The sequence below is a fragment of the Varroa destructor genome, unplaced genomic scaffold (genome assembly GCF_002443255.2).
Source record: "Varroa destructor unplaced genomic scaffold, Vdes_3.0 BEIS01000002.1, whole genome shotgun sequence".
NCBI lineage: Eukaryota > Metazoa > Arthropoda > Arachnida > Mesostigmata > Varroidae > Varroa > Varroa destructor.
In genome coordinates this window covers 60,450,340-60,478,126 of record NW_019211455.1, presented here as the reverse complement: position 1 = coordinate 60,478,126, position 27,787 = coordinate 60,450,340, and the positions used below count along the sequence as shown (strand labels likewise).

Here is a 27,787-nt window from a genome sequence, read left to right as displayed (position 1 = left end):
GTATTTTCTATTACGCATACAGCCGCGACAATATGGGTACGATGAAGAAAATTTTATGCCCAGTATGTATAGCCAAGTTGGTGTTTCCTACAACACGAACATGTAATTACTTATACAAGGAGCATGCGATTCTCGTAAGTAGTGTGTAAAGGCAACTGAACGTTTAGAACACCTATTACTCAATTATTTTTATAATGGAGGCCATGCTGTGTGTATCACATATGCTGTCTTAGCTAAATTGGCTCATTATGGACACAATAACAATGTTTCTCATTTAAGTGGATAAATTTTGTCAAAGTTTAATAACTTGGTGAAGATAAAATAAATATGTGGTTGAATTTTATTTCATTTCATTTGTTAAACTGTTCATTTCTGCATTTTCCATATTTCATTTCATAATCAGTTCTTTTTTGTAAAATCATTAAACTCATTAAGTAAACTCTATTGAGACATGTATGTACAATAAGAAGCGTACGCAGCTTAGTCATTTTGCATCAAAACAAGGATAAAATCATTAAAAATTGACTTGTTGGTAAACACTTATTTGGGCTAGAAAATAGATAATATAACTCAACATCTTTTCCAGTCAGCTGCGTTTTGATTGTGCTTCCTCTTGTACACGATAGTACACAAATCAAATCTCTTGACAACCTTAACACTTAATCCTTTTTTTTATTATGTAATTTTTTGGCAGCACATAGCTTATTGCATTGCGCTAATAATCCCAATAACCTGATGTGTTTCTTCGTTTAATGTTTTTTTTTTCATTATACCGATTAAGCCATTTTCAAAGCATTTTTGTTTTTAAACGCCCGCGCTTTGCAGACTACCCATAACATGTTTATAAACAAACGTTATTCTAAAGAAACACAAGCTAACGAAGGGGTAATTTGTCGAAGCAGTGTTTGAGTTTAAACTGACTGTTAAGGGAAAGTTCTTTGGTGTGTGTATTTATACGCGATATTAACGAGAAACACCCTCAATTTAGTGGCTATTAGAAGAGGAGTAGATCCCCTATGGATCTGCTCAAAGAAAACGATGAATTTCATTCCTGGGAAGAATGGAAAAGCCGCTTTGACGAGTGGTGTCAAGCCACCGGCCAACAATACAAAGTCAACACATCACGGTTAGTTTTTTATTTAAGTTTTTTTTTGAAAACGCTGTAAAAGACTATCATACCCCAAATTAGCCACCTATTCAGGTATGCTAAAGTAAGGGCTACGCCCTCAATATGGGATATTAAGAATCACCGGCTAGCCAAGATTATATTCCGCATGGCGTAAATTCGTAAAATAACAATTAATAATATTCATAGTTATTCCATAAATTAGTTCCTCATTAACCGATACATAATTTTAATAAACCTTGTAGCGTTTATTTTTACATTCTGTCTCTAAAGTTTGGCTACACGAAACACTATATAACAATTCAATGCAAAGTAGTTGTTAAAATATCATTCCACCAGCTGACGGCTATATCTAATGTTCTATTAATAATTAATTAGGTAAACTGTACGATCAAGTTGGTCTTTGTACGGTTAACGCACTCTGATCTTATTTCTTATCCATTTAATTGAATCAACTTATTTACAATCAAAGAAGTATACAAACCCTCCGCGCGGTTGAATTTGTTACCAATATCCAGTCGTCTCGCTTGCCATTATATGCAATATTGTTATTACGTGTGGAAGTATAAACAGCATTGCAGTATGCTACCTATAATATTATTAAATGTAAGTCCTGAAGGTAGCTATTTTCCTGCTACTTAGCTAATACCTCATCGTTGTTTTGCTTATTGTAGAACTGTCTCATCATACAACAAAGGCCGCGACATGGCAACTCAAAAAAGGGAAGGTGCCGCAGCTTCAAAGGGTTCTGCATCAAGCACTAAGTCTGCCCCAGAGCTTGCGCCAAAGGTCGACGATAGATGGCAATTCGTCTATGTTCGTTACCTATGCGTTCACAACAATCGGCACAGCAATAAACAACCGACAATATCGTCAGTACAAATAAACACCAATTGTGACTGCTATTAAAATAATACGCCGTTAGGCTCTAAACAATAATATGTTGTAATATAGCTGTCTTACATATAATTTTAATCCGACATAACCTAAATCTAACGAAAGACAACATGGTAAGTTCTAAACACCGTCCTGTTCAAAGTATTGTTTAGCAAAAATCTTAGGTTTTGTCTGAAGTTATGCCTATCGTTAAATCAAGTCTGCATCACATTAGAATCAATACTAGGAGTTTTGTATTTCGATCTGTACTTGTTGAACTACGGCTTCAAAATAACTTATGTTTCTCAAGTCCTGAGTATATACATATATAATATTCACCGTAACTGCATCTCTAATTTAAGATTCAAATTACATTTTCCGAACATTACTATAATTCAAAAATTACGTGCGTCAAACGATATGGGTTGATGTGCATTTGTCTAAAACTCGCTTAAAAACATTACATACAAAACATTTTATCATTAATAAGTTTTAGGCTTATAGCAGGCTAAAGGTCCCAAATATGCAAGTGCAGGCATACAACTTGGAAATGCTTGAAACGGCTGTCAAGTGCAAAAAGCGTAGGCCTTTCAACTGGTGAGTTTATCTGGACAACTCACTGTACCCTAATTTTTAAAATGGCACTTTTGCCTGTTAACTCTTTAAAAGCGCGTGCAGGTGGTTGTGTCGGCGTGCACGCAAAATTAATGTGTATATATATAAAAAAAAAATAAAACATTATACAAAATATATCAGGAGACAAAATTTAAAAAGTAAAAACTAGCATGTCGATTGTAGTCTGTCGGACAAAAAGCGTCCCGCGCTACATACTGTATTCTTTATACAAATCCTAAGTACCTATCAGTTCGCTTTACTAGGCGAATGCTACTAGGTGGATTACTCTCATCCCGAACCAAATGTTTTTTACGTCTCGCTTTGCTGCTGCATCGCATGAACATTCTGTTGCACTGGAAGCGATTTTTTTACCACGCGTTCCGTTGACCGATACTTTGATATAAAACAAATGAATGGCCCAAGTCGTTGAGGATAACTGGGTTTGTTAATTTGCCTTAAAGAACGTCTTTAGTAATCTGTGCTGCCCTCCTTCGGCAGATTCTCGTACCTCAAGCGAGACACGACTAGACACATCCGTACGCTGCAATCCTGGTAAATCGTGAGCAATAAAATTCCTGTGATGTAAATAGTGTTTTGACTAGCGGTCATCTCGTCTGTGAAAGTCGCAACAAAGGTTATCAATTAATGGACATTCATTTCGTAGTTGAACGGTATCGACGAGATCTAGGGGTGGAACTCTAGTTGGCATTAGCATGTCAGCCAAAAAGAATCTTGTGCCGATAGGTTTCTGGTCGCCCGAAGTTTCTTGTAAATAGAAATTCAAACTTCAAACTTAAAAACTTATTAAAATTAGCATTTTTCTAGCAATTACACGAATGGATTCCGCTTAAGAATTTACGCATACTACTGTGATAGTGTTAGCAAAAGCAACAGCTATTCGTTCACCGTAATTTGCAAGACGAACTTTGGCCCGACCACATGAAGTACTTGCTTGGTCTGCACAAAGTTCACAACTGTTCTTTCCCAAACTTTAACTGAACCTGAACTTTTCCTTCAGAAAGCGGTCAGAGACCTTGTCCTTGAACTCTTGTCAATGTGTCGGTCTCTTAGCTCGGAATCGTATTTTTTGCCCCTTTGAGTACTCCCTGACTCTACACCATTTTGAATCGGCTCCTCTAAGGTACTCCCTGTTTCTTCGCACTACTGAGCCATTGTTTTTCACCTATCTGATGCTTTATTTCCACCTAAATATTGGTCGGCTCCGACCAAATCACAGGAGATTTTGTCCATTTACGACTGGCACGAAATTGCGGCACGTCGATTGTCTTTGGCTGCGCAAAACTGGCGCTATCGGTCTCTACCCTCTAACTGCGATCGGCGTCGTTTCTTCTTTGCTTTTTCCCTAAAATATCTATCGTCAGTGCAAGTAGAAACTATCACTACTTTGTTCACGATCCAGAAAATAAGTCACTGTGGGCAAATGTAATTTTAACGAGTGTTCCAGTTCTGAGCGTAATGCACAGTAAGGGAGATGCCATACCATTATAGCTCCTCCAAAAAGATTTATATATCAAAGATGATAAACTTTCAACACACTGATGTGTAACTGCAGTTAGTTGAAGTGCCTGAAAAAGGAATACACAGCTTCCACTAAAACGGGGCACAGGCTTATACCAACCGATTAGCGCGCAGTTGAATGTTTAAGAATACAAGAATATCCTGAAATAGGCACATATGGTCGCCAAATAGCCCAGATTTGAATAAGCTGGATTACTATACTTGACACATTGTTGAAGAAGAGTTTAACAAGTTTTGACATGCCAACGTCGACTAGCCCACTTGGGGAACCAGGGAGGTGTTCGTAAATTTCCGTAGAGCCTGTAAGCGCTTGAATTGAAGCTCGAACTATAGTAACCATTATCCACTATAGTTCGAGCTTCAATTCAAGCGCTTACAGGCTCTACGGAAATTTACGAACACCTCCCTGGTTCCCCAAGTGGGCTAGTCGACGTCGGCATGTCAAAACTTGTTAAACTCTTCTTCAACAATGTGTCAAGTATAGTAATCCAACTTATTATATATATATATATATATATATATATATATATATATAACAACACGTAATAAACATAGTTTCCCTAAATTCTGATCAAGTCTTAAAATATTAAATGATTGATTGAGACATATAATCGATCTACTCGATCACTGGTTGAGTTGGTTGAGTTGTTGTTGGTTTTTCAGTTCTGAGTAGTGACTTTAGTGATGGTGTAATGAACTGCGTATTTCCGTGGTAGAATTTAGGGACTCGTGATGGTCTAGGTTCGAATCTCAGCGTGGAAACACTTCGTTTCGAACTAAGAGTCAGGCACCTGATGCATTGCCTAACGAGGGTGCCGAACTTCAAACACAAAACCTTTACCTGATGGATAGTTGATGGTTTGCTTACATAAGCATCTATTTTATATAACCTTAAAGAAGTAATTAATGGGCACTGAGTTATAGGAACATCGTCTCGAAATGACTGTGGTCTTTGAGACTAGCCAACTGGTAAAACAAGTGGTGAGCTAAAAGATGTTGCGAAACTTGGGTTCTATTTCGCTGGAACTAAACAGTATATAAAACAAAGTTGTGAGGTTTATAGGATACTGCACCTAAGGTTGATTTGAGCGTGATTCTTTCGTGTTTAATATTGAGAAATCAGATCAAAGTTTAGAAAGTGTACTGTAACTGCAGCTCTAAATCAGTTTGCTGTAGTTCTGTTGTAGCTACCATAGAAAAGCATTCCAGCTGAAAAGAAGTTGCTTTGCCATTAAAGACGTAAGGTTATATAAGTTGATTAAAAAGGGTGGCGCCTTAAATTATTTTTGAATATATTTGGGCATACTTCTATTAAGCCAAGTAAAGGTTGTCATACATAAAGTGCATATCATAGTAATTATTAACTTAGCGTTTTAACAACACGGGAAGAGAATATTTTGGTTCTTTCCTGTTTCCGCAACAACAGTTGCAAATTTTACTTAGCTCATTCCAGGTTATTAGATCTTTGGGGGTTACTTTGGGGATGTCCTTGATTAGGAAGCTCATGATATAATTATATACCTGCGGCAATATAAAGTTTACAATGCAGTCAAATCTATCTTCTCACTGGAGACCTCCGCAGCTAATAATAACTTCATAGATTTATGCGTACATTCTTTATTACTTTCCTGTGCCTCTCATAATATGCTGGCTAGATCTCACAATAGTAAGTTTGCGAACAATTAAACGTTCTTTAAAAGTTTTTGCCAAATTCCAGCGGGTTCATTATAAGATAGCGATAGAGCGTAACAGACTAGTGTAGCTTTTCATATGAGACTGAATTATATGACTACAAAAGTTCCTGTACTGCCGTAGTTCTAAGGTTTTTTGAAAAATTTTACGACTTGTATTGATTCATTGCTAAAAAGTTATACGTGACACTTTTTCAAAGAAAAGCCAGCCCATTTCAGAACGAAATAAAACGTATTCTTTTCGCTGCCCGAAATATACAAGATCAAATACTCCCCTAAACAGTTGCTGTGCGGGGCATCTGAAGGGCAATTATTATAATTATTAAAACCATTATTAATTCATACGCAAAAAAGGGCTCAAATAGATAGTTATACAGTTTTAAATTTTAGTTAGGTAAAAATATTGGGTGGTTTACTCAAACAAAAGCCTTAGACTGATCGAAGTAAAGACTGTCGAAAGGATTGTGGTTTGTATGAATAGCCAGGTCTTGGACTATATAAAGTAGGTGTGTTGCTCTTATCTTTTTTTTTAAAAAACATACTGATTTTCGTCCAGAAATCCCAAGCCTTGGAAGGACAAAAGTTGAAATTGTGATCAGGCAGTAGTTCTCACAAATAGTACATGAAGTAAACGACCTATATACTAGTTTATTATAGTTAATATTGACTTGTCTCATTCCCTTTTTTCGAAATATGTTTGACTATAAATCTATATATGAAGTCCACTGCACTGTTTTTGTAAATATACACGGAAATACACATGGTAAATCGATTCAGGTATGATCTGTTGCACGTTGCGGTAAAACAGGGCATAAAACAGGGCTTACTTTACGGGAAGTTTTAATTCTAAGAATTATAGCATTATCATAATTTATAAACGCCACTCGGTCGGTATATAAATCTTTAGGATTATACGTGCATGTGCGGGGCAAGTAAGGAGCTAATATTTTTTACGGTGAAAGCTATTAAGAGCTAAATCAGAATTGCTTTGTTGATGAATGAACATGTACAATTCAACACCGCTAAAAATACGAACTTATTTTGTGATAATCGCTTTCGACTAGCGTCATTTCTCAAAAACTCTGATGATTTCCTTCCTTTTCAAGCGTTTGTTTGAATATTTAAGGAACCATTTCGAATCCTAATTCTGATGCTAAGCTTTATTTTTCAACGAAAAATTCCAAATCTGGTGCGTATTTTGTACCGCTTTGTCTTATTTGAAAGGCTAAAGCAATTTTCTATGATCGCCCCTGTCCTCACACACCTTTTACTATTTTGCGGTTTACTATAGATCACAGGAAATCGATTTCTATTATTTTTTAGGGATCAAACGCCTAGTTCATTTAATTTCGCGTCTTTAAGGACTTTTTAAATTTATTTTGTTCTATTTTATGAAAGCTTTATTAATTGATGCAGTTAGTTTCAACCAATAAAATTTTTGAAAACAATAGTCCGTTTCTACAAATCACTTAGTGTGAAAGTTAGTTTTCCGGTCTTTATTATTGTGATATAAGAATGTTTTGCATACGCTTTAAAAATAACGTTTGGCGGATGTTTTCAGATTAGAAACATAATAATTCTCCAAAGTGAATTGCCCGTATGACTAATTATTAAGCGAATTTCACTAGTTGTCAATTGCTTAACAATTACTAAACTGCTGCACATAGTTATTGGCTAGCTTTAAAATAAACGGGCCGATGGGATACGGATGTGAGAGTATACGGACGCGATCTGTATTAGACCACCAAAATATCACTTAGATTTTTAAACAAACTATTAGCCAATCGACTTCCGTTCACCTAGTTAACCCAACTTCATTGCTTATCTAATTACCTGATTACATAGGAGAAAATATTGCAGATTGCGTCTGTAATGATTTCGACTCTATTTGTACTTTTATTTCAGTCGAAATTGTAAGGCATCCGTTGTAGTAAAATACGAACGGAAGATGGATTGTATTCTTTTATTTAAATTGGATCCAAGCCACGAACACGCCGATAGAGCCCAAAGTTCGGCTTCAGGAGCATCGCAAGGCTCGGGAGTCGATGCGATAAACCAGAGCCGGACTGAAACACCTCAGCCACAAGTTTCGCCAATTTCAGTTTCAACGTCTGTTAACCTTCAGCAGCAAGCACAGGGAGGTCATTCGCAAGATGACGTAGGTGACGATTCTCTTGAGTAAGTTCCATAATATTTAAATGCCTTATTTAATACAGTTGACTATTGATACATCAGGTACCATCCGGATTGTGTACATACAAAAATTACGCCTAATGTGTTATGTCATGACTAGAATGGCATGTAAGTTCCGATTTAGCACTGTATTGATACCAAAAAGGGCTTGTATTGGTTACTACGTACATTTTGCAAACATGAAAAGCCGTATTATTTATATATATATATGTGTTATTATACATATTATAGATAATATGGGTTTCGTTCTCAGCGGTGTAGGCGAGGCTACGGGCGAACATGATATAACAGCTGCGTTGGATGGAGATGAGCTCGTCGATGACTCCCATGGGATCAGCCACCCGCAAGCCTCGCCCATACCTGCGTCCGGTCTAGGGAGCAACATCGCAGTCAGCGTTGGTACAGAGGAAGAGCCGGAGCCAGATGACGACCTCGGGTCGGGGCCACCCGAAGGATACAGGGCGCTTTCGCTTCAGCAGCTAACTGAATTACCGGAAAAATTGACTCTCCGAGGTGATCCTGCTCCAGTCCATATTCTCATACAAGAGCTCCACAAGTTAAACGAGTGCGATCCTGACAGCAGCTCATCTGTAATCGTATCTACCACGTCATTTGAGTTAGTAGCGGTTTTTTTCCAGACTGGTCATATGAAAAGGAAGTTCGCCCTTTACCCAGAAATTCTCTTATTTGATGCTGGGTATCACTTTGCCATGAATCCTGATTTTTCACTAGTATCGTTCTCGGGACATGACGCCCAAGGACTTGGAGGACCTTTCGCTTTCGCCATTCTTATGAAACCAATTCGACTTATGGCTGGTAAGTTAATTTATTCACAGCGAGTATAACTTTTAGATGTTGTGTCTTGTGTGATTCTGTCACGAGTTTTACTCGTAACCGCATCCTAGCATTCTTATTGCATTAATCTATAAGTATGAAAACAGGAACTCTTATGTCGGAAAGCTGTTTTCAAGGCTTATTTGGTAGAAAGATATAATTCGTACTTGCTAGCTAGACGTCAAATACATTTTTTGTCAAATGTTGATCGTTATTATGTGGATTATTATGAACAAAAATAATTATTCACTTTAATTCACTTAATTTTGTAACATATAATGACGGCGACTGTAATGCGGTCATAAAATTCTGAACTACATAGCCAAAACTATCTATGTATAATAAATTGTTGTAAATAGGACTACACACAATTCGCATCAGTGTCGCAAACCTCTACACTGCCAACTCGACATATAAATTTTAGGAGGCTGAGTTTAAAGTGGTTTTAGGGCAAATATATTTTATAGATCTACACTTTAAGTAATTCATGTTTTATTTGTCGATGTCCCTGTACAGGCCTTTTATTGACCGTGTTCATCGGCCACAACCAACCAGCTGCTCGTGACGTTCACTGTATATTACTCGACAGGGAACAACACCGCCGACTTAAAAATTCGCTTTCTACACTATTCGAAGGGGCAAAGTGTGTACTTTATTGTCATTTTCATGTAGTGCGTTCTATGCTAAAAGAGATGACACGCTTGGAGTTACCGCCACTAATTCAAGAAAAAATTTGCAAAACACTTCGAGGGATGTTTTCTGGCCTCCAAGAAAAAAATTACAATGAACATCTAAAAAAGCTTGATCAAATTGAGCCACGCTTTGCGAAATACTTCAACACGCAATGGCATCCCACCAGGGAAATGTGGGCTGGATTTAGGGTAAGACAAGAAAGAGCTAGTAACGTTTCGTTACTGTGACACTGGAACTTAAGCACTCTTAGTAATACTTTAATTGATGTCAAGATTTACTACCTCTGTTGAATAGCATAGTCAAGCTTATCTTGCTTACTGTGCGCTCATTATTATTTATAGTTCGAAGTGTCTTATGTGTGATAGGACTGACTTCACGATTAGCACAATAGACCGTTTCATAGCTAAATATTGAGAACTCGAGAAAGTACTGACGGTTTTTAAGCAAAATTTGAAGTATTTATTTTTTATTTTGTTATTTCAAAACAATATTGTTAAGTTGTTTGACTGATGACTTTCTGCCATTTTCTGGTAACATTATAACCCCATTACTGTAATAGTTTTAGATTTCTGCGGCTACATGGGGCATGGAGAAGAATTTCCTATTCACGTTCTTTCAATTGTTGCCGGGTAGCGAAAGATGAATGTGGTCTGGTACAAATTATGTAGCTTTTCCTTTATTTGATCGTGATTTTTTTTGCACATTATTGTTGTAATATGATAAATTTTTGATCAGCGGTAATCAATCATTTTAAAACTAGCTCGGTTTCAGTGCGCTTTTGTGGAGTTTCGCAGACCAGTGTGTATGATCGAATGAAATCTATTGCGTCAATTCGTATGGCACCCAAATGTCGAGCTTCCTTTTGTAGCCTGATTTCTTCAAATGGCTTAAAACTATGTTGTTCTGAATATTTAGTTCCATGGCGATGTTATAGCTGCTCGTGTGTCGGTTTTACTCAAGTTTCGCTATATTTTCATCTATTTCTTTCGTAATTGGCTTACTGCCACGAAAAGAATGTTTCACATTGAATTTTCAAGAATGAAAGCGACACAACTACGTTTAAACAGTTCCTCGGGAAACGTATTTTAACTACAAACGGTACATTTTTTTTTTTACTGTACAACAATACAACAGTACAATACTTAACTATGGAACGGTACAAACGGATTTGGGCAGTATTTGTACGTTTCCTGTAATAAAGTTGAAAAATAAAATAAATTGCAATTGAATATAAATAAATAATTAAATAAATTTCAATTTTTCGGCGAAATTTCACACATATCCTGCGCGCTTTACCTCAAATCTGAATTAATGCGCTGTAACAATTTTAGCACATTTGCTATTGCTATTTTTTCTAATTAATTAAATCAACTTTCAAATGACACCAACGCCGACCTGATGCAGCTCATATTACCTGAGGTTTGAGATTTTAAAACCATTTAGCTAAAAATACCGTCAATGCTTTTCCAACCACTCAACATACTTTTACCAAAAAAAACCTGGATACTCTGTGAAACCGTACTAAAAAAATACTTCCTATAGTTGCACTGGAACTAAACATTTTCCTAATTATATTTTTTTGTTCAATATCTTTAGCGGGAGGGAATGGTGCCTTTCGCAAACGGAATGAACGACCGGGTCGAGGTCTTGTCGCAATTCATGTCCCTTGTGTGCGAACGGTCGCAGACACTTTCAGATGCACTCTGTAACCTAGTGTATGCGGTTACAGGTAAGTAAATTTTAATAAAGAAAAATACACGGGTAAGGATTTCGTTTAAGTAAGTCAGGCGTTTTTCTGGACAGTGGTTTATTGATTTAAGTACAGCAAGTCATCAGGAACAACAAAGTGTGTGCTACGACTTCTTTGTTAAGACTAAAACCTCTCAGCACCGTAATGCCGCAATGGGCAATATTGCGTGTGGCGCGGTCAGACTCATTTTTCAAATACATTACTGTTAAGGTGTGCTGACGGTGCTGATGAGCGACACGCAGGATTTGTTTCCGTTTCAAATTATTGATTTCCGCAGTTTTGACCAGGGAACGTCAAGAATAATTCCTTCTTTTTTAACAGGAATTATTGAACAAACAAATACAGAGAGACTTTTGTGCGATATTCGGGAGTATCATATGAAGATGGTGGAACACGAAGCGAGACTAATATCTCTTTGTTCTGACTACGCAGCATTACATGTGCTAACACAGGTCCGAATATCCAGGTTAGTAAGAACCTTTGCAGTGCATTCAGTAATATAAACGCTCTTTTTCTAGATCCACAATATTTCATTTGCAGGTGATGTACGCATGTCTGTTTACACGCAAGTTATTTTAGCGTGTGTGAATAAATGCGAAAAGTTTTTGAATTATATCAAGACTAACCTATGGTTAACAATTTAAGAGAATGTCCTAAAGAAAAGAAAAGTTATCTTCACAAAGTGATACAACGTATGGTCGAAATGAGACCAAAAGTAGTGAGCCGCCGAGCTCAGATAAAACAAGAAAAATGTTTTCACCAAGATCAAAACGGTTTGTAGGTAATCATAAATGAGCTAATGCAGTTGTGACATGCTTCCGTTAAAATAAGCCAGCTATGCTATGACATTCTATGACCGATGACTTACAACAGAAAGCGAAGAAACTTGCAGCTGGATATATCTAATTGCGTTTCTTCTGACTATTTATTCGACGGTATTGGTGTCCCTTTCGTGCACGCAAAAAAACGCGGGTTTTTCTGGGCAAGCCAGGATCTTCTTCCTGGATTTCTGCGGAGTTTCATTGTAAATTAATCGTCCAAAGAATTCTTCAATGGGGATAACAGAGAATGAGCCAGTATTTTGAATATAGTTTATATAGACTTGATCTTCTTTTAGTTAATCTCTGTAAAACAAAAGTTTGTTTGAACGGATAGTGAAGTTAATGGTGAACGCCTGCTAACTGCTGTTGCTGGTTCATTTGTGGACGGTATATCTAGACAGCGTGCTTATTCTACCATGCACTTCCATTTTAATGACGTACCTGGGGTAGTTCAACTGGGGTACACAACGTTGAAGTGTCCTCATATTTTAATCAATAAGATGAATGTACTATACAAATAGGTCGCGTTCGTTACCTCTAGAGTTTCGGTTAGTATTGTTCATGTAGAACAAGAGAAAATAGTTTCCATGTCCTTTTGCTGGAGCGCTAATTCTGTTATTTTTAGTGAATGAATGAGATTTCGTTGCACTCACTGCCGTATGGCTATGCGATTGGTTGCAATTCTAGAAAGGTATGTTATGTTCGATCCTGTGTTTCTTTAGGTATCGACGCGTTATATGAAAAATGGCAAGAGACCGCTTAGCGTTTGCTTGTGAAGTTTGTAAATCCTTATTTTGGGAACCTTTCGAAGAAATACTATACAGGTATGGAAGATTAAGCACACGATATCCTTCTTGCTTGCAGTTCTCTACAGCTGCTAGAATTCTCTACAGCCTCTTATTATTTAGTTCATTATTGTTTCATCAACATCCCTATTAAGATATTTCACTAATATCGGAAGCTGCGTAATGATACTAAAGAAAGGCTTTTTCCTATTAACTTGCTAAATCTCGGATACAAAAATACTGTGCAAGGTCAAGGAACCCACTTATTATGATTTCTATAAGGGATGTTATTGGCCTTGGTGACTTTAGCAAATACTATTGTAAAATAATGAATGAGCAAGCCACGGTTGTTGTCGCAGGCAGCCGTTGCCGATATATATTTTTCATCCAGCTTCGCAAAAATCTTACTTAAACGGGATAATGCCTCCACCGAAGTCAGATACTTTCTAAGAGCAGCAAAAAGAATAGCCATTTCGTTTAGGACTATACATTCCCGCTGCCTGCTTGATTATTTCAAAAATAGGATTCAAATGGCTTATTTTTTAACGTGATTTTTATACCTCCGGGAATACTACTGACGGAAAAGTATAGAAATGCTCTAATATCCTAACTAAAAAAGCAAAAGGATGACCAGCTGGCTTCTAGATGAAACAAACCATTTTCTGACTTTGCAGAATAATTACGTGTGATCGAGTAGCAACGCGTTTTATTAGCTCTATTGCTGGAATAAACGACCTTCTTTTCATTTTCTATACTTAGATCCTATAAAAAGGTTACGAGCAATATGTCTGAACATTAATATCTTGTCATCAATCAATGGTGTATCTTAGCATATAGATAAAGCTAGAGGTTGAAGCCAACTTTATTTACTTTTACCCGTAGTGCAAGTGCGCAGGAGGTGACGAAAAAGTGGTTTTATACTTCAATTCACTCATATTTTATTGTGATTCACTAGTATCCGGATCAAGGAATGGCATGTAATATACAAAGATGAGGAAGCTACTTTCACCTATGGAAGCGAGCAAACCCATTAACATTCGAATGTTTCAAAGATAACCTAGCGTGCAATTCATGTTAAGTTTAGCCCTTAATACTGATTTCAATTCAAAACAAGGAAGAAAGCAAAAATGAGTTTTATTTCTCAAATTTCGATTAAAATCCTCTCCTTTAGAGGATTGCGTAACCTTCTCGTAAACCTATACATAGTGGAAACAAGAATATAAGTTTTCTTTGCATCCGAAAAGTGGAGCTGAAGTTTGCGTGCCAGTGAAAGAAACTAACACTTTACCAAAACGAGTGCTAACATCTCTACGCAGGGATAAATCTCAAGAGTTGTGGTTACATCAATAGAATGCTTAGACTCTTTGATTTCCTTACGTTTTCAATTGTAGTGAATTGAAATTATACAGTATACCAAGGTTGGTAAGTTGGAGTTCTTACTCACAAAAACTCTGGGTCGCTTGGTTATCGTGCTAATAGTGCTCCACCGACGAGTAAGCCATACACAAAATCTACTAACGCAACGTCCCTGGCGGTAAGAAAAATTAAAATGTCATTTAAATAAGTTAAATATATGTCATCAAAGAGATCTTGTGTGTAACAGTGTCATCGAAATGTTTCCTTTTTATTCTGAAAACATTTTCGTAAATGGTAAAGCCGAAGGTGATTGATTAAAAAGAAGAAGATAGTTCCTAAAAAGCAATAATTAGCTTGAACCGACATAAGTATTCGTCCGCTGATGAACGTGTCTATTCTGGCAATAATTTTACATGATGCACTAAACTATGATACATACACGGATCTATGGCACAAAAATACGTCATCTAATAATCCCACCTGCATCTTATTTTTATTCTTTGCGCAGAACATACCCTAAATCGCAAAAGCCAACTGACGAACATCCTAGAGATCTTATGTTGTGGCTGTGTGACATAATCATTAACTGTGAAAGAATAATTAGCATTTAGTAAAGTCAAATATACAAAACAACAAAGCTTTAAATAAGCAAGCCAAGCAATCAGCTGAATCGAATTGCTCTGAGAACTGTGAAATTGTTGGCAAGTAGCGAAGTAGTTTGGTATGTACGATGAAACACGTTCGCATAGACGTTATTATGGTTTGGTGGCTTTTATCTCACATTTGAGAAAATGTGAAAAGCTGAAACATGCTCGAGCTTGCGATTTGGAATAAAGGAGTTTTAGGGTCTCCTCCAAAACTAAATAGCAGTAATCCTGTATGATAATTTGCTGTAATGAATGCGTTCCGTGCCATGTTTTTGAGCACATTTCTTTTTATTTCTGATATGACGAAAATTATCCGTAGCACGGTCTTGAAATTTGGAAGTGAGTTTGCAATCATTTTAATCACTACGACACTGTATTATCAGCATATTTAATCACTACACCTAACCAGAGTAAATCTGGAAACCACTTCATTCATTAATAACTATCCGCGAACGATCAGTAACGAACTGCATTTGACCGTTCGCGGTTTGCTCGAAGCTGGCTGTTTCTTATAAATCGTTGGAGGTCGTAACTTATCGACTAATGAGCGACCAATAGGACTAATAGGACGATTCCGTCGTCTTTTATGTAGTGTGTGTTTCCCAGTTTGTGTTTTCTCAAGGTTTTCGCTGTCTTGTCGACTAAACGTGGGTGGTGTTGGGAATTTCTACGTTGTATTTGGCGTTAGCTCCTCATCCAACCGCACTATTCCCGAAAGGTTTATCACCCTTATTGACATATTGCGAGCTCTTGCGATATCCACAAAGCAAATATGTTCAACAACCAGCTGATCTAGATCTTTGTGCCACATTTTTGTCGTATAGTAGAATGATTTGATCTAGCTTGTCGGGTTTTCATTCTTGAACAGCTTCATTGACTCGGACCGAATAAACGTGGCAAGGTTCGTAGGAAGCAATTTACAATGAATCAGACCTCCATGTTCCCACTGAAGTTAATCTTTTCTGGGTAAAGATTTTGTTAGACCCTGGGTCTTAGCTTTTACTCTGAACCACCATTTTGATGGCACACACAAACACAGTGCCGATTTTGTGAAAAAATCTGTCATTAAAAGCGGACGATACTGAGTGAGATGCAGCTTTAAGCCATAGTTCTTTTTTTGGATTATTATATTCCTTCTTCATCTCCGAAAGAGATATGCAAGCTTAAGTTTACAAACGATCAGCAAAAGTAGAAGGCATCCTCTAGGTTCCAAACATCGGTTTCAAACTTTACTTGTCCTGTCCCCGGCAGCGTCGTTACAGTGCACAGATGTTCCGAGCTGCTTTCGACGAAGTGCACAGTACGGTATCGAAAATATACTTGAATACCCTTGAATGTAAGGAGCTTTTGAAATTGCACTTACGACACAATACTATTTTGACAAGAGGACGCAAGACAATAAAATCGCGAAAACTATTCAAAATATATCAGTCTGCCATAAGGAAAACTTTTGGTTGTACACCTAATCAATTAAAAATTCTAACGATGGAGAGAAAATAAACACGACCGAATGAAGGTTCTTAATAGAAACACTGATTCTTGCAAAGCACTATGTGTGCACAAGTGTGAACAAGTGGCCAACAGAATGGTTCTTCGTACTTCCCAGTACTAAAAGCTCCACTAAGGAATTTCCACTTCTCGTGTTGGTGCAATAATAAATCTCTGACATAATAGTGGAAATAACAGTAGTGGAATAATCGTAACGGGGTACCTGAAAATGCGTGATTGTAATAGAGGCTATAGAAGAACTATATGCATAGTACGTTAGACATCACATTATCAAATTTAATCATTTAACGAAAAGTCAAAAAGTGACTGCATGATTTATTATTAACTATTTTTCTATTAACTTTTTCCCGAGGATATTTGATATCATGGTCCAGCGAACTGTCTTACGTGGCGTGCTATTGATAACTTGTTACTTTCCTTCATAGGATATAACTATTCAAGTTCGGAGAAAAATTACCACTAAGTAATTTCGAATCAGTCCCCAAGTATTTGTGTTTCATATTCTACAGGAGCGTAATCTTCGACTTCGATGTCCAAAAATATCTTGTCAATAAGAACTTCTCTACGTAACGTACCATTACGATATTTTAGTTTTGCCGTTTAGCTAAAGTGTCGGCATATTGAAACTCCGTTGAATTTTCGTACTCGCACATATCTAGTGCTACTTCGCAGCTTTCACGGACGACGTCTTCAGGATCGTCTAGAAATCGCTGCAATATAGCCAAGCATGTCTCGGAAGCAATGCTACCCAGAGCTTCAGCACACTCGTGACGTACCATTGCCAGTTCACGAGTGTTCTCTAAACAACGTTGAAGGAATGGGATTGAACCTTTGTTTTGCATCTGGCCAAACACGTATGCAACTTCATGGCGAAGTAGCGCGCTAGAAGGGCAAAAAAGAGCTTCTCCTAGTATACATATTGCATCTGGGGTCCCAAGATTACGCAAAGAGAACATCGTTCGATATCTGGAAAGAAAAGATACGTATTCAGCACGTCTGCCATTGTTGTGATAAGTTTCTGTATTACTGAGTAGCTATGTACAGAGCAGATAAGATAATCTGGCTTATTACAGGCTATTCGAAAAGTTACGCAATGGTAAGGTGTTGAAGAAGTTTAGCAATATGCTTTAAAGACACACTGTAGAGACGCAATCCAACAATACTTAATAAAGCCGTTATTTTTAGCACTCCCATGCGATGTCTATGAGAAGCTGAGCCGAAAATTTGCAGTTCCGTTACAGTTGCGTAATTTTTGAATGCCTCATACAACCTATCGTACATTTTTTGGAAATTGAGCATTCTTTCCCACAAAAATGCTATTAATCCATACACATTGTCACATTTTAAAATACCTGCTCCAAAGTGATTGCTTGCTATCAAGCAAAATATTTTTAAGTTCCCCCACACTTAAAGAATTTTTGCGAAAAGGTGGTGCCGGGTCTATTGACTTGTAGGGCAGCAGCTTTAGTTCATCCTGAAGAGCCACATATTCTTCGGTCTCTACAAACTGGAGCCTTTTCAGAGCCAGCTGGCACGTCTCTGCGATTACTGGGTTTGGGTCATTTTCGTATTTCAGCAGAACGGGCACACCCTGTGGGAAGCATTGCAATACGGGAGATTGTTCATGCTGTTAGATGCTTTAGAAACTTTTAAAGATGCATCAAGTAGTAAAAAAAAGAAGTCGAAACGCATTAGGTTTTGCTCTTTTAGTACTAACCTTCTGGCATCCGAGAGCGCCGAGTGCTTCGCCAGCCTCATGCCTCACTATGGGTTCCATCCCCTGGTCTTCGAGTACCCTGATGAGCACAGGAATCGCTGAAGGATCTTGTGTTTGACCCAAACAGTATGCAAGTTCATGAAGTAGTAACGCTGATTTATCCTTAAATCCTTCGCCGATATATGAGACTCCACCTTCTTCTCGAAAATGATACAAACAGAGGAGGACAAAAAATCTACACAAATCACTAGCGTTTAAAACCCTGCAAAACTGTTCGGGTTTCGTTTAATTTGTTTTCATGTGTCATTTTATATTGATTCCACATTGATTTCGGTAACCACAAATGGAGCTATGTGAGCAAGGTTGCACGATGTACATACATATTTCTTAAAGAAGTTTCAAATTTCAAAGCAGTAACTATTCTGTCTTATCTCTCTACCGTCGTATCTTAAACACCCCGTGACATTTTCTCAAAGCCATTTCAACTGTTCCTAATGCATAACTATGCTTTTTAAGCAGGAATTTTTAATTCAAACATATGTCTAGTAATACAGATACGAACACATGTTCTTTACCTAGATTTTTGAGGGTGAAGAGGGCCCTAAAGCGTTCTTTCAATGGTCGCTGGGAATCGTTAAGCACTCTTCCTATGTGGCGCAAATTCTCTTCGGGAACTCTGAGTTTCATGTTGGCTTCTAGCTCTCCTGGTACACCATGTAACAAAATGAATGAGCTTACATTTTTTACTTATATTCTCCATTTTGTTTAAAGTATTAACATAATTGCTACGAATTTTTGTGAAAAGGGAAGGCCAAAAGTACCATTACAGCAAAACACCATTACAATGCATGAGGTACAAAGACAAAAAAATTATTAATTTTTAAATATACCATCTATTCAGAACTTCAGAATGGCAAATATATTGGTTACATTACTACACATGTTTTACATACTAAACAAAACGCCAGTACGTTTGGAGTGGTCAGGCTTGCGAACTAAGGGCATACATATTGACACCTTTGTAGTTCGTAGCGCTGATTGTTTCGTTCTTTAAAGACCTAAGGTGGTTAACGTTTTACGAAATGTGACCTACGCCATTTGTGATATCGAAGACCGTCACAAATGTTTTTTTCAGCATGGAGTAGGAAAAGTATAAAACCGTTTTTCCGTAGACTTCATTTGCACACTATCAATCCTATCCTGCCTTCTACGGAAGAGCTAAAAATTGAAAGCCCAGTAAATGCAGCATTGACAATACACGAGCTACGTTTGGCTAATTCACATAGTTTGTGTAAACGTAAATAGTTATTGCTCTAACTGCTTATTTTAACTAAAATATTTAAAAAGTAAAATCAATATGCAAACGCTTCTTTTACCTGTTAACACTAGCAAAACGCTTGCGAAGCTGCTGATGCCACGTGTGATCCTATAATTTATGCGTAAATTATCGCCCACAAGTTCGAAAAAATTAAATTATACAAAACGAGCAACGTGACCGTGCTACAGCAACTAGTTGCTCGAGTTGCAATACAGTTTGTTTATATACACGATAGTCTGCTATACACTCGATTACTTAAAAAACTTGTGATGCGGCGTCCTTTAAGATGGTGCGCCGTGCTCCAGGTTACGTTAGTAACAATGCACCTGATAGATCTATTTGTGGTGATTTCTTTATTATTAAGACTAATTGTTCGTTTTATAGGTTAATTTAAAAAGTCCTAAACAACGTATGTTTTACTTATCAATCGCACGTTTAGTAGAGATGTAGGAAATGCGCAACTTATATGCAACAAGCTACATCTTTGTAACAATGTAAAGACAGTTTATGGAAAAACATTATACATCTTTAATATTTTTGAAAATGGTATGGGCTTGAAATTAAAAAACTCGGGTTGCTGAGTTTTTTTTACCCATTGCATCTAAAAATCGGACCATTCGGCTGATAAACCTTAATTAATTAGTTAATAAAAAAAAACCCTTAACTAAATAATCTTACTGTTTTTCTGTTGAGCAGAACTTACAAGTTTTCGGTGACTCAAACATCAAGCGAATCGACGTATCTTGTCTCGTCAGTTGCTGGAAAAGGCTCAGTGCAGCCTGGACGAGGTTTCGCTTGTTCCTGCTCATTTTATCGGTCATACCAATTGCCCTGTAGTCATGCGTTCGTGGTCGCTATTGCTCATGGAATCCCAATGCAAGATTCCTTAGTTGTCGACAAATGGCGCCGGACGGACCCATTTCCTGTTGATGTTCTCCCAGCAGATCTCACTGCCGAATTGCCTGCCAGTGAGATGAAGTATAGCGATAAGGTAAGTCTGTTCGAATTATGCTATCGAAACTTACAATAACGATGATCGTGAGCTAGAACCAAGTGTTGCATCGTATACAAATCATGTTTCAGTATTTTTATATATTAGGCTAAATTTAGTGAAGGTTATCTTCTTGCACGTTTTGAGTTTGGGCCTTGCATATTCAACGGCTATTGATATATTTTTAGTTAAAATTTGTATTTCGAATCGTTTGAAACCTCCAACTTTTTAACAACATATGGAAGTAAACGTGTGCTACATCAGCGATTGATGTCCATGATTTCATCAAACAGACATAATCAAAATAAAAACGATACTCAGTACTCACAGATTCCTTCAAGCCATTAGCTTTTTTAAGTAGAACTGCACGCTAACTCGCTACTACATAATTAACTATATTAAATATTAGATTGATATTTTTGTTTAAAATCAATAACCTGAATGACTTGAGAAAATATAAATTATTGCTAACATTGTAATATGTAATAAAACTGTAAAATGCTAATAAATGCTGGGTAGAGTAACTATCACGAAGAGTCATCGATGCACGTTAAAATGAATGTAGAACGCTACCAGAAATTACGTCGTAGAAAAATACTTAAGCAGTCAAACGATAATTTAATTATAACACGCTCTTCTAAGAGATAAAAGGTTTTATACTATATCACATAAACAGCCGCACAAGGGACTCGCTTCCTTTATTGAAATTGTGGTATTTTTGATATCTTTAATTAGCTTTATTTTTATACTAATTTATCTAGTGGTGGTCGATAAGATGAGAACGAAAATTGCAGTTTTGTGCCATGTTGTCTGTTGAGCTTTTTTCAGTCGCATTAAGGATTTCGCTCATGTGAAAGGTTCGTTACCCAAAAATTTATTTTGTCATTAAATTATGCTGTTTAGCATACCATACAGAATTAAATTGTTAAGTTACGATAGTTTGATACTATCCTACTTAAACGAAACCTGTGGAATATTTTCGTTAGATGATTTATAAGCGAGTGGTAAACTGTTTTAATATAGCCACATAATACGCATTTAATGTTCACGTTTGAAGAATTATCATCAAAAGAATACACGGATTCAAAATGATAATTTTCGTTACATGGTGTTGTTATTTCTGAAGAGGGAAAAGTTGGTACAGATTGCTGCTGAGAGGTGCCAGGTGCGCAAATAATTAGCAATTTACATACATATATACATATATCTAAATCACCATCTAGTCTCAATAAACGTTAAACTGTTAGCTATTCTGTTAATGTTGAATTTAAAAATGTTCAATTTTTTAGGAAAAACATGGTTAAGTGTTCCCTAAAAAATTATGTATAAACTTACGAAAACATTGGGCAAAGATGACCCAAAATAAGGAATAGTGCATCATTCGATAAACGCTGGTAAATGGAAAGATTATGCTTTGTCAAATATGCGGACAATCGGCAGGAGGTTATGTGGAAATATGACATTTGTAGTTGCCTTTATCCTATAATCTATATCATCTAATCGCCTCCCATTAGACGAAGATACGCTTTATGCTAGGTCATGATGGGGTTTTTTGAATCATATTTTATCTTACAGCATAACTCAGCATAACCCTAAGAAAGCACTTATTTCGTGTACTTGCTTAATTTATAAGCATTTACTTGCATATTTTATAAATGATATTCCTGTTAGAGTGCTAAGCAAACATGATTCTGATTACCTTGTTTGCAGGTGAAAGCTGGAAATTTTTATCAAATATGCTTTAGTATTAGAGTTACAAAATGCTCGTTGTTTGACGATATATTTTTTTTACTTGTACTTTTTTAGAATGACGTCGGGAGCAATCGTTTATCTATTATCATACAGCAATAAATAATATTTATATATTATATAACATAGCGTAACAAATTATTTCATTATTTTCTTTATTTGCCTGCCTATGACCGTTTTTTTATGAAAATTCGGTACATCATCCGTGACGATATTCTTTTGGCAATCCGACTCTCTTAATTTCATAGATTCAGCTCGGATTGTTAATAACAACAAGGAAATAAATCCGCAAAGAATATTTTAATGTAAATCTAAATCAGTACAGATACCCCTTCCTGATCCTCGGCTATTGAGTATCTCAACTATTCCATTTTACTTTAAATAAAAAATAAGGAGTTATAAAACTAGCTTGTGTCTATTAAAAGGTGTCCCTTTTCAGTCAACGAGATAATTTTTTGGGAGGTGTGTTTTTGAAATTAACTAGTTAGCCTAATAATTTAGTCTAATAAGCAAAATTTGATAGAAAACGCAGTCTTGCGACTTACTACGTTGCGTAACGACCCGCGCCGAAGAACGAAATGTTTCATAGCAAAATTTAACTAAAACATTAGCGATAGCGCTTAACGTGTGAGAAAAAGTTATATTGTAAAATTTAAAAAAATTAAAAAAAAAAACTGATGTTTTTGCCGGTATTATAATATTTTATATTTTAGGCATGTGAACGTGATTAGTTCCACCTTCATATATATATATATATATATATATATATATATATAGGCATATTCTTCTTCATCTATTCATATACTTACACAGGGCAGAAAATGATTTTTGTGAAAATTTAAATGTATTGTATATATCAGTATTATTTGTTTTGTGGATTTGGAAGTTTATATATATATATATATAAACTTCCAAATAATACTGATATATACAATACATTTAAATTATATATATATATATATATATATACGTGTATGTATTATATGTATATATACACAATTATATATATTATGCTTAAATACGCTCTAGTTGAAAAGTATACAAAATTATTGCTATAAAAGTAATGATTTGCCTACAACAGGTTTCGCTACGGCAAATATCATTAACTACACAATATATTGTGCATGCATTCTCTATGTGTCAATTTTTTCAGTTAAATAAAATGAAAGAGGTGACTAACGCATTAGCGACTCTGGCGGCCGTGAGTACACAAAGCGACTTCAATAACATGTACTCGATTGTTAGCCAAATGTACAAGGTGTGGACACGCAACAGCGGACATAAAATCACCTTGAACGTAGCTGCCCCAGGCACCGGGAAGAGCCAAATCGTCAACGTGGGCGTAAGCCTAGGTGATGAGGAAGATATGGATCTCGCCAATGGAAGCTCTAAACATCTCAAGGATGATGATCCCAGTCTAAGTAGAGTATTATACAAAAGATAGAGTAAAACTTTTGAATAACGCAAGAGTAAGCTAGACATTCCATAATTAAAACTACTATACACTACAAGAGATAAAATGGTTTTTCTGAAACAGCACGCCTATTGGTCCACATCTGGTACTATATAAGATAAGAATTTACAAAAACCAGGAGAGCATAAATACCAAAAATAACAAAATTTTCTTTGTTGACTTCTGATAAAACCACAGATTTCACGATGTCGTCTGTGGTCGGGGTAAAAGGCGTTGGAAGTTCCTCAGGAGGCGTCGTATCTAATGTAGCGGTATTCAATAAACTGGCGGCTCCCGACGATGCTGTCTTTAGTTTCACCGGAGGAACACTTTCAAGCGGTTTAGGAGTCCCCCTTGCGGACTCAGGCCACCTTGAAGAGTACGGAGATTTGAATTGCTTTACTGCACCTTCTGGAGGCCCAGTTGAAAGCACAGCAAATATGAACCTCTTCGAGGACCTACCCGGTAAGTATTGTGCAGCAGGCGCACATAGGTTGAGATCAGCGCGAGAACTTATCATCAAATATACTTTTGTTCATTTCCTTATGCCTCATGCATTAAATTAGATAACTGGTGTCGTAAGATATAGTCCCTTAAAATATATTGTTTCTATGTTCTTCCACCAGTTTGACAGTAGAACAACTCTTGTGTGATGCCGCGGTGACAGGGTAGGTAGATACATATGAGCATGAGGTTCAGGGTTTGGTTTTCAACAAGACTCACCAATCTTTATAACCGTTTTACTTTTTCATTTGACCATCTCATATATCTATGGAAAATATATGAGGTTAAAACAAAAGAAATAACATAATTTTCAGCTAACAGAAAGCACAACTTTTATCTGGAATTCTAGCAACAATTTATTATGTATCGGTTGTCAATCTGTACGATATTTTCTTATTTACTTATTATTTATTCTCACTGAATTTATTTCGTCTCACGACACATTTTCGGTCTGATGCTGCAGAAGTCGTCTAGTTTTGCAGACCCTCTCCACTGTCAAATGTATTGTCCAAATTTTTGTCGACGCAAAATTTAGATTGTGGTGGATGCAAATAAGAATTCAGAGACAGCCAAACTCTTAATAAGGCGGTTTGAAAGACTTTTTCAATGTAACGCCTGGCTTAATACTGATGTGTCCGTGCTTCTTGGACCTACCCACTCCTTTCACTCTTTCATATGAACGTAGAAACACCACTTCTTAACACCTGTAAGTTTCCACTTCCTAACATCATAGTTCTTTGTAGAAATCCGTCGCTGCGCTTTAGTATGTCATGAATGAGGATGGCTTTGCTATGTCTATCGAGACTGTTCTTTTGGATCGATCACTCAATACATTTGGGCTATACACAGACCCTTGTAGACCGTGTTACTCTTCAGTGTGTGAGATGCTTCCAGGCCTACCAAACGCGATCGCGTTTCCTTTTCGTAATAGAGATCTTGCTCAGCTCTAGGTTTACTTATGTTTCCCAAAGCTATTCTTTCACCTCTCAGCTTCATCTCGTAACATCTGTGTAGAAGCCCGAAATTCTGGCTGCGAGTTGCCAAGTGATGAGAAAGATGTTGTTTTCTTATGTTCATCACTAAGGCACCCAGACCTGTAATTATTTAACGAATTCCATAAATTCTAGAATCCTGCCTATCTGTATATGACTGTCTCTTCATTTTTTTTCGGCGAATTAACGAGTTGTTTGCCTAAAAATACTCTCAGACGGTCCCAATCAACCTCAGATGACCGATCAAGATAAGGTGCATGCTCCAGTTAAAATGCTATTATTGATACTCGCAAATTACAATTAAACAGTCTCTTTAGGTAGAGAGTCTACACCATGGACAGAAAATATCCCGCTTTATTTCAGTGCCTTTTGACAACGAGAAGATAATAATACGATAATAATAAGGTAATTAAAGTAGCGCCAAAAATGCAACATCATGAACATTCGTATTCGGATTTTTTACCAGGAATATTCGTCTCTGATGCTTGAAATGCTCAAAATGAAAGTTTCTTCACCGCACAACAAAATAACAACGCGGGTTTGGGGAAAAAGAGCACTCTTGAATGGTGTTTAGGAGCAAATAAATAATAGAAAAGTAAAAGCGAACATATAAAATAAAGCCGTCGTTGCTTACATTTTAACCTGTTATTTCAAATCAGCCTTTGTGCGACACTGGAGTATTAGCGCTAAGCAATTTCTTCTCAAACTAAAGAATAAACATAAGTTAGAATGTTTTTTTTATCAGTTACTTGAAACAATTATGCTATGCTGTTACAGCATGTGTTTTTGGTTAATTTTACCTTTCAGCAGCGGGGGGTCGTGAAAATAGCCCTGTGCTACTTTCCATTAAAGATGAAGAGGACTCGAAAGATGATGACAGCTCTAAGGTCGGTGTGGGTAGTCTAAAGTGGGATCAAGTTGAAAACTACAAGCTGCTCGATTCGATCATTGCTGGGCATGACATTACAATGGATGAGCCGGATAAGTAGTAACCGAACGAAGGAGAATCCACTAAATGTATGACATCCATAGGAATTCTTTAGGTGATACAGAAGCGGAGAACGACTGAGGTTTGGAACTTCTTATTGAAAGATGGAACTAGGTAATGCAAATGAACGCATTAGGACTTCGCGCAGACTGAAAGAAAAAATGGAGAATCATATTAGATGACAGTATATTTGTGTGTGTGTAACTTTTCAAAATGTTTTGGTGGTCCAGAATCTAACCAACTTGTCTGGCTGCATTTTTTGAGACAGTTTCTTTTTGTGTTATATGATAGGAATGGCAGAGGCTTCTCTCAGTTTAATTGGGTGCCTTGTTTTGACTATATTTTAGGGAACTAAATTAGTACGAGTTCGTTCAATTAGTGGGTGCGCATTACAGGCAGTTTTAAATCATACCTTTTAACCAAAACTAGTTACCAACCACAAATAAACTATTTAGTTAAAGAAGTAGGCTTTGTGGTTCAAGATCGTTTTGTAATATCGGGTGTTAGGGTGAGATATAACAAAATTTTGGCTGTCGCTTGTAACAAGGTTCTATTGTTCCGTAAATGATCGTTGCGTTGAGCTTTTTTAAGTTCTCTCATTTTTTCCCATGACACTTACGCTAACAGTTTGCAGATTTTTCGAACTTGTTATTATTGCTTCGTTGATTGAATTATTGTTCTTATTTGCAATAGAGAACATGTCACAGATACCACCGCGTAAAAGGGCATTTTAAAGATGATGTAGGGATGAGCCATAGAATAGTTCAGGTCACATTCAGTTTAAGGCGTTATTGATTAACTTGGTAATACTACATACGCAGGTGTATTACCCGATTTTAATTCAGTTTCTTGAACTGACGTGGATTCTAGTTTTAAAAAAAAGCGCTCCGATTTGTCGATCAGCAGATATAAGCAAAATTCTAACATCATATCACACTCCATGCACCTCTTGTGTCTCGAATGCTAGCGCGCCTTTATAACCTAAATGTGGTTAGTACGTAAGCATACGTACAGCAAAAAAAAAAAGAAGAGCTTCTGTTTTTTGCCTGTGTCCCTTTCCAGTCGTGAATAATCGTAAACATCGCGAAATGAATTTGGTCCATAGATGAGTGCAGTACACAAACGAGTGGACCTATGGTGAATTACGATACCTTCATTTGTAAATACTCTTTTCATATATATATATATATATATATATATATATATATATATATATATATAAAAGAGGTCGCTGAGTGTAAACACAAGACAGTTGTTCCGGCGTACAAGTGGATGTTGTGTTCAACAAACCCAGGTAATTTGAACTTACTGTGGAATGTAATGGATAAGAGGCAAATACTACTGAAAATATACATCACATATTTGTGTGAAAATCGACAAAATTACTCATACAGGTTCGAACTAATAAAGGATTATTATACTTGATGTGCTATGGTTAGTCACTAATCAAAATGATGATGTTTTGATATAAGCAAAACAAAACGCTTTTTTTGTGTTTATGCATTATAAAACTACGATTCTTTAAAGAACCGAAAAGAAATAATTTGGGATACATAAGCATATGTTTGCAAAATGTTTCCAAACTTAAAATTCAATTTCAAGTTCAGCTTAGCTTTTATTTTGTCAAAATATTTTGGGTA

At 36.6% G+C, this 27,787-nt stretch overlaps 2 protein-coding genes across 4 annotated transcripts; one reads left to right on the top strand and one right to left on the bottom strand.

Moving 5' to 3' along the window:
- The first annotated feature begins 850 nt into the window (after positions 1–850).
- LOC111244105 (uncharacterized) lies at positions 851–27,572 on the top strand. Of its 3 annotated transcripts, XR_002670743.2 has the most exons (12): positions 852–1,126; positions 1,801–1,998; positions 7,753–8,025; positions 8,294–8,856; positions 9,391–9,755; positions 11,164–11,296; positions 11,639–11,783; positions 20,167–20,461; positions 23,364–23,631; positions 23,862–24,128; positions 25,967–26,229; positions 27,210–27,572. XR_002670743.2 is itself a non-coding variant. In XM_022790763.2 (11 exons), the coding sequence occupies exons 1-11, from the start codon at positions 1,017–1,019 to the stop codon at positions 26,146–26,148; spliced, it is 2,796 nt and encodes a 931-aa protein (XP_022646498.1). In that variant the 5' UTR covers positions 851–1,016; the 3' UTR covers positions 26,149–27,572. The 3 variants fall into 3 exon arrangements, 2 of the variants coding, with proteins under 2 accessions (XP_022646498.1, XP_022646495.1); XM_022790763.2 differs by having other exon boundaries at positions 851–1,126; positions 25,970–27,572; XM_022790760.2 differs by having other exon boundaries at positions 25,967–27,572.
- nero (deoxyhypusine hydroxylase nero) lies at positions 15,194–19,694 on the bottom strand. The gene is made up of 5 exons (XM_022790765.2): positions 19,529–19,694; positions 18,728–18,856; positions 18,153–18,349; positions 17,788–18,026; positions 15,194–17,401 (listed from the first exon to the last, which is right to left on the bottom strand). The coding sequence occupies exons 2-5, from the start codon at positions 18,837–18,839 to the stop codon at positions 17,023–17,025; spliced, it is 927 nt and encodes a 308-aa protein (XP_022646500.1). The 5' UTR covers positions 18,840–18,856; positions 19,529–19,694; the 3' UTR covers positions 15,194–17,022.
- Positions 27,573–27,787: the final 215 nt, after the last annotated feature.